This window comes from Phodopus roborovskii, unplaced genomic scaffold, assembly GCF_943737965.1.
Source record: "Phodopus roborovskii unplaced genomic scaffold, PHOROB, whole genome shotgun sequence".
Lineage (NCBI taxonomy): Eukaryota > Metazoa > Chordata > Mammalia > Rodentia > Cricetidae > Phodopus > Phodopus roborovskii.
Window position 1 is genome coordinate 11317466 of NW_026126408.1, and position 11273 is coordinate 11328738.

The 11273-nt window shown below is 47.1% G+C and overlaps 1 protein-coding gene across 1 annotated transcript in view; it reads left to right on the forward strand.

The window, feature by feature from the left end:
• Positions 1-10485, forward strand: part of Efr3b (EFR3 homolog B) — a 69506-nt gene extending 59021 nt beyond the window's left edge. The window contains exons 16-23 of the mRNA XM_051181725.1: positions 560-691; positions 2672-2739; positions 3824-3951; positions 4683-4774; positions 7104-7152; positions 8201-8307; positions 9697-9746; positions 10328-10485. Of these exons, the coding sequence (XP_051037682.1) occupies positions 560-691; positions 2672-2739; positions 3824-3951; positions 4683-4774; positions 7104-7152; positions 8201-8307; positions 9697-9746; positions 10328-10433 (732 nt within the window). The 3' untranslated portion in view covers positions 10434-10485. The remainder of the gene's footprint in view (positions 1-559; positions 692-2671; positions 2740-3823; positions 3952-4682; positions 4775-7103; positions 7153-8200; positions 8308-9696; positions 9747-10327) is intronic.
• The last annotated feature ends 788 nt before the right edge of the window (positions 10486-11273 follow it).

Here is an 11273-nt window from a genome sequence, read left to right on the forward strand (position 1 = left end):
GCCAAGCAGGCATCATCTTCTAGACTTAGTGACATGCATCTTGATCGGTCACCTTTATGACCATGCCAGATCCTGTAGACCAACCTAGACATGACAGTTTTCTTTGTTTACTCCAAGAAGTAGAATTCAGGACTACTTTGTGTCCCAAGCTCTTGGATAACCCCACAGCTTTTAGCATATGGACCCAGTTCAACAAGCCAATGCAATCGTCTTCACTTCAGCTTTGCTGGAGGAGATGGCAGCTAAATGGTGCGGTTAATGCTAATGAGGAGGGTTTGGGCAGTGGCGGTCACTATAACCAAAATGAGAGTGGTGAGATGGGTTTTTGCCTCTATGCTCTTAGGGATTTATGAGCCTCCAGCTCATGAATTATTCCAGGGATCATTCTCTCTAGCTTTATATGGATGACTTCTGCCTCCCGGAAGATTACAGGATGAAGATTTAATCTAGAAAGATAAGCCATCTCTAAGAAGATTGGGGAGAGGTCATGTGGGAGGGTGTAGACTTTAATGGGGTTTGTCAGGGACAAAACTCCAGAAGCCTATCTATGTTATCCCAGGATGTGGCCCAAGTCAATGAAGAGAATCTGCCTGCCTATAACCGCTGTGCGCTCTACGCTCTGGGTGCAGCCTACCTGAACCTCATTAGCCAGCTCACAACAGTGCCTGCCTTCTGCCAGCACATCCATGAGGTTGGTGTCCTTGTAATCTTGAGAACTCAGTGAGCCCGGGAGCTTGGGCTTTAGAGGAAGTATTAATCTAAAGATCTGCTGTCCTTAGCCTCTGAGTAAAAGGGGTCTCATACCTGCCTGCTACCCACTTGTCCTAAGGAAGCATATGACACATATTCTTCCAGCCATGTGAATGAAAGCAACGTAATAGGAGGTTGGGTAATATACATAAATCCCTGGGTTCAATCCCCGGACCACATAAATCTGGGTATGGTGACATAAACCTATAATTGCAGCATTCAAGAAGTCTCAGTGGTAGAGAGACCTTGGCATAGCAGGTCTGGGCTACATGAGATTGCTCTTTCCAACCCCCCCAAAAAAAGTTTTAGGAAGTGGAACATGGTAATATATATAGACCTGCAATCCCAGCCATTCGGGAGGCTGATGAGAGAGCATATGCAGGCCAAGGCCAGTCTGGGCAACACCGAAGCTGTAACTGGCACGCCTATGGCAAAATGGGAGTCGGAGACAAAAATGAGACATAAGCTCGTGGGCCAGTTAGCCTGGAATAGACACTGCAGTAGCAAAAGCAAGGACCCAGCCCCTGCAAGGTGGAAGGCAAGAACCCACTCCCACTCCCAAAACCTCCACACATAACTATGGTGTGTGCATGCCCCCGGCACACACGCACGCACGCACACACTCAATCACACACATACACCCAAGCACACAGGCACACACATGAAAACAAAAAAGGCAAAGTTTTTGTCTTGAACACTCCAGTACCACACAAAAGCAAAAGCAGAACTGTGAACCACAGTTAGGCAAATTAAATACTGTGAAAATTTCTCACATTTGTTAATCAAAATCATTCTTTTCCTTTGCTGAAATATTTTAAAGCAAATTCTGGCTCCCTATGCACGAATTTAACATATCTATATATATGTATGCAGAGAGAGAGAACAGAACAGTGGCATCTCCCTCCAGTACTGCCATGCTGTCACTTAGCTAATTAGATTTTGATTCTTTCCCTACCTTGGTACCTAGTAGCCAATCTAGTCAATGCATCTCAGTTGTTGCATAAAGGTCTTTTAAAACCATAAAACCATTCTGAAGGTGACTGGAAAGATGGCTCAGGGTTAAGAACACTGACTACTAGTGCAGAGGACCTGGGTTCCATTCCCAGTACTCACTTGGTAGCTTACAACTGTCTATATCTTCAGTTCCAGGGGACCTTCACAAATACTGGACATAGGCAAAACATTTGTACACATAAATATTTTTTGTTGTTTTATGTTTGTTTGTTGAGACAGGGTTTATCTGTATTGTTTTGGAGCTTGTCCTGGAACTAGCTCTGTAGACCAGGCTGGCCTATGCTGGCTTGGGGGCATGAGGGCAGATGCTGTGTCATTGTGCCAGAGACTTCCCAAGAGCATTAGACTTGCATGGGCTCTGCTGATAAGGGAGTACAAGAAATCCTCTTCGCTGGAGATAGTGGGGCTATTGCCAAGTCACACTCAGACACCTGCATCCCATCTATTTTTGGCTTCTCACTACTTCTGTAACTTTCACAGCTCTTCCAAAAACACTTGCAAAGACTCTTGAGGGGACCTCAAGCTGTCCATCAGCCACTTTTACCTCAGTCAGACTCGACTCGACACTCGGTGCCACCTGCATTCCCTTTTCACTTACCTAAGTTGAAAGCACAGAACTAAGAAAGAAAGCCTGGTTCCTTAGGAACAAATGCCCCGCACTTGGAGGACACTTGACATATGTGCGTCATTAATGGCGATAGCTTGAGCAGCAACTCATCTCCCCAGGCAGCTCTGACGTGACTGAGGATCTGGATTCTCCCTGGAGAAACTCTGTGTTTCATTTCCAAGGAGCCTGAGAGGGAAGGAGAGCTCTGAAAGTGAGGCTACAGCTCTTCCTCCCTCCTACTGTGAGCCACCTGACCCTCCTGGACCCACATCTCGTCATTTGTTTCCTTTTGAACTCCAGGTGATAGAGACCAGGAAGAAAGAAGCGCCATACATGCTTCCCGAAGACGTGTTTGTGGAACGGCCCAGGTAAGGATGGTGGGGAGTGGGTGTGGTCAAACATGAAAGAGTGGGCAGTATGTGCCAGGCAAGAACACACATTAGGAGACTTAGACCCTGCCAGAGATCTCCAAGTCCTGGGCAGAGTTTGGCCCCCATCACATTGCCATAATCCTTTCATGGATGCAGTATCATCAGGCCGCAGGAGGGGAACCCAGGAGCTTTGGTCAAACCCAAGGGGAATGCATCCTAAAAGAGTTACCCATGACAGGATCCTGCCTTCAGCTGCCTTCAGATGGTGCTATGGACCAGTGTCAAATGAGAGGAACTCAAGGGAAAGATATTCTGAAAAACGAGGTGTTCAGCAACAGGAATTAACCCTCTAAGCCATGGTCTCTCTGTTCACTTACTGGCAAAAGAGATCAACGGTTCTGGGCTCTGTGGCAGAGCACACATGAGTTCTGCATTGAACCCCAAGCACAGAAAAGATTTAGAAAGTCCATGATGTTTTGAAAGATATTTAGTGTGACATAGTTATTAGATAACAGATGAAGAAGATCACAGGCTGAGGACATGGCTTGTTTTATATCATGCCTATGAAGTTTGTTCCCCAGAACCCATGTTGTTTAAAAAAAAAAAAAAAGCCAGGTGTGGTAGCATGTGCTTGTTATCCCACACTGGGATGGGGACATGCAGGTCTGTAAGCTCAGTGGCCCGCCAGCCTAGATTACTTGGTGAACTCAAGGCCAGTAAGAGAGACCCTGTCTCAAAGAAAATGTGGATGTTACCTAAGTAACAACACCCAACATTGGCTTCTGATCTCCACATATCTGCACATACACATATGCATGTACACCTGCACACACATGCACACACCCAGAATTAATCACAGAACAGTGTTAGGGAAGGGAACATCCATGTGTGAATATAAATGTGTGCAACTGAAGGAGTCTGCATAAAACGTGCAACAGTAGGCATCCTTGGAAAGGGGCCAGGGGATTTTCTTCTATTTCTCTGTCATTTTGCATAGTGAATATGGTGCTATTGTGATAAAGTCATCCAGGCATTGTTCTAGCTGCCCACAGTCCTACTCTGCCTCTTCTTTGTCCTTCAGGCTGTCTCAAAATCTAGATGGTGTGGTGATAGAGTTTCTCTTCCGCCAGAGTAAAATCAGTGAAGTCCTGGGAGGCAGCGGCTACAATTCAGACAGGCTCTGCCTGCCCTACATCCCTCAGCTGACAGGTATGAGCTCTGGGCCAGGCTTCCAATCTACCTCTGCCTTTCCTGCCAGGTAAGAGCCCTAGGGTAAGGGGATGTGGACAGCTGAATCACTTGTGGTGGCCTCTTAGAAGTTATATAAGAGCTGAAAGACACATAGAATTTATGGTGCGATCCCTATTTTGATGCTCCTTCTCCTCCTCATTTTGGGATCTCAGAAAGCAACTGGGCAGAGAGATAAACTGGCTTGTGGAGGACTGGTCCATGGAAAGAGCAATCATAGGCTATATAACCAGGGACCCATCTGTGCTACTTACTTCTTTAAAAAAAAAAAAAAAAAAAAAAAAAAAAAAAAGACAAATTGAGCAAGTCTCTGGAAATCCCCTAGTTACTGGCTACAAAATTCCCTAATTAGAGTGTTGTGTGGAGGTGTGTGGAGTAATGAAGCCAAATGCACTTAGGGGATACTGTGTGTATATCCATTCCTGGTGCCGTTAGTGGATGCAGCCAGCTTGTGCTAGTTGAGATATGCTTTCTGGGCGTGAGCAGCTTCTTTGTTTTCACACATGGTTGCAAAAATCTTAACCCAAAGCAGCAACCTGACCACCCTAAGATGGGTGGGAAAGGCTCACGAAAATGCAGGCTTCTGGAAGCTCTGAGTGTAACCATTGAGGACTGCGAACCAAGGCACAGAGGGTGGGAGCAGTGGCTTGGCAAGGACTGGGAATCCCAACTTCTGGTCTCTTCTCTTCCAGATGAAGATCGCTTGTCCAAGAGGAAGAGCATTGGAGAGACAATTTCCCTTCAGGTAGAGGTGGAATCGAGGAACAGCCCAGAGAAAGAGGAGGTTAGTGTCTGCTCACTACCCTGCACGCCACGTGCTCCAAAGTCTTTTATAGTGCATTAAGGGATCCGCAGAAATTAGTTTTCTTGAGTACACCCATTTTCTTGCAGACTCTCATCATGAGTACATCACTGGTATTTGCAGCTGAGAGATTAATGTTCTGCTTCTACCATGAGAATATAATTTTACAAAGATCACTCTGAAATAAAAAAAAAAGCTAAGTAAGAAACAACAACAATAAAACCACTCTAGAAAGGCTTGCTCCATTCCCCACTCATACAAATTAGGGGATTGACAGGCGTGGGGCAAGCATCCCACAAAGTAAGGAGGACCCACATCTGAGAGGAACTGTCAGGGACAGGAACACTCATGGGGAGCCTGAGGGTGGCTGTGGAGGATGATGGATCTCTTCCCCAGGTGTGATCAGAGCATAGATAAGTCCTTAAAGGCTGAGATTAAGCATCCCCCTAAATAGGACAAAGCTCTAAACCTGGACATGCAGAGCTTGTCTGGAACATTCCTATGGAAGGCAGGAAGCTGTGACCCTGGCTAATCAGGCAAGCAAAGTGAGGACATGGAAGTAAGGGTCCTCAGAGACCCATCCAGACGTGAAAGACAGGACATCTTGTGTATCACAGCCTCGAAGTTAGCTGCTTTCCTACTCTGCAGAGGGGGTTTCTCCTAAGTTCAGAGGCCTTCAGTAGTTAAGTGAAGCTAAAGAGGAGAAATGTTTACTTAGCTAGTGCCCCTACTCACTGGTAGGCTCCTGGGACGCTGGTATTGGTTCTTTCGTTTGGGTCAGCTTAGCCCAGGGGCATGCACTAGGCTACCACTACCACATGTTCTATCACTACATTGCTTCAGCCCATGGTGTCCTGGTTCAGGATCCTGCCTGGGCTGACAGTGTCATCACCGAGTGATGAATCAATGCTGCTGTGGTCAAACCTTAATCCCAGTGCCCAGCATTCTGGGCCCATCCTGCCAAGTTCATTTTGTTTCTCTTACCATCCTATGTACCTCTGCTGGCAGCACAGCTGTCAGTATCCTCTGTGCCGCGCTCAATCATCTGTCTGCACAAGTACACTTGGTACAAAGACCCAAAAAGCTCCCTGCCTGCCTTCTTCTTCATTATGGGTGCTTGGACCTTTGGACATATAAAGCACCTGTTCCTTGAAGCCCAGCTAGGTCCCATTTTCTCCATGCACGTCTCTTTACCTGCTCTCACTTGGAGAACTTGCTTTTACTTTTACTTTACCCTATGGTTTCTTAATGCCTAGAGTTTATCTGCATTGGTCTTCACTGACCATGGATGGATGGACCCATGAGTGGACGATGTATGGGTACATAGGATGAATTCCCAGGCTCTCTTGTGTGTAACTCTTGTGTTAACAAGTTTGGCAGCTTCTGTTGCCCCACTCAGAGTTCTGCATGCTATTGTTGTCCATACAATATTTGCTGAACGTCTTTACCCCGTATCTGTCCTTTCCAGTCAAACAGACATTTAATTAAATGGCAAACAAGTTAAGAAATGTTCTGTTTGCAGATTTTCACAAGGTGAATGCGCCCATGTCATCACACTCAGATCAGGAGACCAAACACAGTCATCACCCAGGGACCTCTCCGGAGCCCTCCTCCCTCAAAGGAGCCAGTTAGCATAGTTGTATCCTGTTTTGGGACTTTGTCTCATTAAATTGCTCTCTCGTCTACATTTTCTCCTTACTTTTCATAATGGCACATGATTCATCATGGATGTCACACCAAGAAGCTCATAGTCTGGTTCAAAGTGCATGGTATCTGGTCCAAACCTCATTATCTTCAGCATCTTTCCTGAGGCCATGCATCCATGGAATTCCCTTCTTTGGGTTTTATTATTGCCTGCCTCTTTTTAAAGGCTTTGCAGAAGTTGGGATCCTTTGCCTCCAGTCTTTGGACCAATCTCATCAGCAGAGGTTCCATTATTTCTAACCTCCTATGGACTTACTATATTAAAATTCATCACTTCAGGGTATAATTTAATATCATGAGCCTTCAAAATGTTATGAAGTTCTTGAACTCTCACTCTTACATACAATTGTTCCTCTGAGGGATTTTTTACAATCACGTGATGGCTACCTCCCACAGCAGAGCTTGACAGGACAGGCTTAGGTAGGGAAAAGAGAACAGAATCCTGTTCCAAGGGCATCTCATGAGGAATTGGCCTCGTCTGCATTTCTCCACACATGCTCAGACACAGCTCTGGGGTTGGGGGTGACCTAGGGACATTCCCCTAAGAAGAAAAGGGGCTGCCTTCTCTCCCTCACTTTTCTGAACATGTCTGTCCCTTCTCCTTCAGCGAGTGCCTGCAGAGGAAATCACCTATGAGACCCTGAAGAAGGCCATTGGTAAGACAGCAGCCCCAAGAGACTCCCGATGAATGGGGAGGTTGGGGCTGACATGGACCTGGTGGAAGTCATCAGCCACCAAAGCTGCAGCTGGAGGCCCCACTCCCTGGTGAAGGGTGCCGCCTGTCACTGTCTGTCAGGCAGTCCCTTTCTTTCTTACTAATAACAACTGCCTCTGAAAGCTGCCAGTTGAGGGTTACAGCCAGGTGACTGGTTTGTACAAATAGAACTTCTTGTGTGTGGAAGATGGCACAAATGGACAAACTGTCCACTGAAAGGTGTTTAGAAGAAATCATATTAGCATTCTTTTAATAGGGCAATAGACACCAAGTCACCTTTATCTGCGTGATGGGCCCTGAAGTGTCCCTGTTAAGAGGGACACTAAGTGGACTTTCTGTGATGCCTCTTCAGAATCTTGTTATTATAAGTAAGTACACTCAGCCAAGTGTTGTGGTGCACACCTGTAAACCCAGCACTTGAGAGGCAGACGCAGTTGAATCTCTGTAAGTTCGAGGCTGGCCTAACTACATAGTAAGCTCCAGAACAGCCAGGGCTATCTATTGAGAGCCTGTCTCAAAAAGATTAAGCAAACAAACAAATAAATAAATGTATGAACCACCTGCCTCCCTAACCCCTCACAATGGATTACTATTTGTCCTCCAAAGCCGCTCCCTATTTTTCCTTATTTGGTGCTAACTCACTTGGATAGCAAGTGGTATGTGGAAAGCCTTAAGTGAAATTTCCTCAGCTGTGCTGTGGGGCTGTGTTGACTCTCACTATCTAACTTTTTCAAACTACCCTGGCAGTAACAAAATGGACAGATGTCTGAGGTCTTCTGTGTGAGAGACCCATCAAGAGTGCAGCCCAGCCGCATGGGTCCATTTAACTGATTCTCAGAGGGTGGGGCTGGATCAGGAAGAGAGTATGAGGACCATACACCTTCCGTGACTCCGCCCCCTTTCCAACCCAGGAGACCACCCTGTGTATCTCCGTCAAGCTCCTTCCCCTAACTCATCCCTGAGCACTAACCCAGTTCTCTGTGTCACAGTGGACAGTGTGGCAGTTGAGGAACAAGAACGTGAGCGGCGGCGACAGGTGGTAGAGAAATTCCAGAAGGCACCCTTTGAGGAGATTGCAGCCCACTGTGGGGCCCGGGTGAGTAACATACCATAGGGTGCCTTCCTGATCAATCAGAACCCAGACATTTGCCCCCTGTCATGCAGAAATTAGGCTTTGGTTCCAGTATCCAGTACCCTGCTATTTACCTCAGTGCTCTCTCGCTACATTGCTTCCCCTGACTGAGCCCAGTGACGGGCATTTATTAACACTCACCTTTAACCCCAGCACTTAGGAGGCAGAGGCAGGCAAACCTCTGTAAATTCAAAGCCAGCCTGGTCCACATAGATAATTCCAGGCCAGCCAGAGCTATATGGTAAGACCTCAAAAGGCAGGCAGGGTGTAGGAGGGTAAGGGGTCAGTGGGGGCCAGCTGGGTGTGATGGTTCACACCTTTAAACCATCAGTGGATCTGAGTTCAAGGCCAGACTGGTCTTCATAGGTAACCCCAGGCCAGCCAAGGTGATACCTTGTCAATAAAACAAAAACATTTTAATATTATTATTACCCTGTGTGTTATGTAGGTCAAAGGACTTTTGGTCTCTCCTTCCGCCTTTATGTGGGTTTCAGGGACTGAATTCTGGCCTTTGTAGGATGCACTTTAACCATTGAGCCCTCTCACCAGCCAGGTTCTTTTTAACTCAGGGCCTTGCTCTACTGTCCTGGGCTGGCCTTGAACTCCCTATGTAGCCCAGACTCACATCACAATGTTCAACCATCCTGCCTCAGTCTTCTGAGTGCTGAGGTTACAGGAGTGTGGCTTACATTTTAAGTTTACTTATGTAAGATCTACATATTTTGTAGCAATATAAAAACACATCTTCCAAGCCCTGTTCCCATCTCACTTTGAAATGGGAATAAGTTATTCCCATCTCACTTTGAAAGGTAGACTGGCCATTTTGTTATCTAGGAGGAGGCCCAAGTGCTGGACATGTGTCAAGAAGGAGTAATGTCAGCTCCAGTATCTGACCCCATGCCCAACAAGCCCTGTTACCCCGTATTAAGGAGTAGAAGCCTGCCCAAACCCTCCCTGGTATTCCCAGCCCTCTGTCAAGTCCCCAGCCAGCCTTTGATGGGTGGTTGCCCCTGATCCGAATTGGTAAGTTCAGCAGACAGGTGCAGGGATGCAAGGATGCAGGCACACCTACCTGGTTACCCTCTACAGTTGACTTCCAGGTATTCTTTGGACAGGTGGCTGCTGACACTTTATTTTATGAATATTGCCTGCATGTCTGTGTGAGGGTGTCAAATCTTGGAGTTACAGACAGTTGTTAGGGTGCTGGGTGCTGGGATTTGAACCCTGGGCCCTTTGGGAGAGCAATCAGTGCCCTTAACCCATCTAAGCCACTTAAGCACTTAAGCCACTAAGCCATCTCTCCAGCTGACACTCTTGGAGCCCTGAGTTCACTTTCCTTCTGTTTGTGTCTAGGCATCACTGCTGCAGAGTAAACTCAACCAGATCTTTGAAATCACCATCCGGTAGGTGGCAGCATGGGCAGGGACCTAACCTCTGTGTCCAGCATTGGGGGGCAGGGTGGTTACCCTAAGTCCTCTTCTCACGCCTGTGTGCACAACCCTACCTTCCACCCCCAACCTCTATTATCAGCCACCATGGAGAGGACATGAGACTGGCTTAGTAAGGCCTAGAAAAGGCTAGGGGTCTTAGTATCCCAGGTAAGTACTTGATTTCCAAAGTGCCTGTATCACCATAGAGCAAGGGTTCTCAATCTGTGGGTCACAACCCCATTTGGGGGTCACATACAGGATATCCTGCATATCAGGTTTTACATTATGATTCATAACTAACAAAAATACAGCTATGAAGTAGCAACAGAATAGTTTTATGGTTGGCTCACCACAACATGAGGAGCTGTATTAAAGGGTCAAGCTTTAGGAAGGCTGAGAACCACTGCTGAACTGAACATTCTACATCTTGGAAATCTGGAACTCGTGTAATGATGTGAGTTTTAAAGAGAAACCAAGAGCGACTACTGTGTTCAGTTGCACAAGGGTAGGGCCATAATTGCTGCTTTATACCTTTCTCTTCCATGCGTCCCTAGGCCCCCTCCAAGCCCTTCGGGGACCATCACTGCAGCCTATGGCCAGCCACAGAACCATTCCATCCCTGTCTATGAGATGAAGTTCCCCGATCTGTGCGTGTACTGAATTCCAAGAGGCAGAACTTCTCAGAGGACACTGTGAGGACCACCCTCCTGCCCACTCTCTCCATGGGGAAGTCTAGCCGGCAGAGCTGAGAAATAGTCACTTTGGACAATGGCTCTTCCCGATTTGAGCAAAGATAGAACCCTCTGGTCCTCTGTGGCCCTTCTGCCTGCTCCTCATCTTCCATGAGGAAGATCCAGCCACCTGCCCTCTGGGGTAGTTAGCATCTCATCTGTCTTCCCTTTTGTATCAGTCAGGGACAGAGAATCATGAGGGTGTCTCCATTGAGAAGCAGAGGAGCTGGGATGCTTCCATTGGGATGTGTCTATAGGGGCATGTCAGTCCGCCCTCCCCCGCGCAGGGAAGGAGCCTGATGATGTCATTGGTCTAAGGAAGCTATAGATGGTACTTGGGGAAAATGAGGAAGCCCTCCTCATCAAGAAGTGACAGCTGGAAGGTAATGCCTGCTCTCACCTCTTAGCCTTGGGTGTCTTGTCTGGCCTCTTCTTTACCCTCCAGTTATCAGTCTTTCTTTTTTCCTGTTTCTTTTTCTTATTAATGAATACTGAGTGCTTACAGCAGGAGCTGGGGTAGACACACTGGGCCAGACTGGCAGAAGGGCAACAGGCTGGTGACAGAGGGACTGCTGCTGGGTGGCAGCCTCAGCAAAGCACATGTGTGGCAAGTCTGTGTGTGTTCCTTCTGCATTGCATCTTCTCAGCTCCTCTGTCCAGAGGAAGCTTGTGGAAGATCTTCTCCAGTTCTTTCTCTCCTGGATGTTCCTGGGTTGTTAAGTTGGTCCTCGATGTTTTTCTTCCAAACATCCCTCAGTGTTCCCACAGC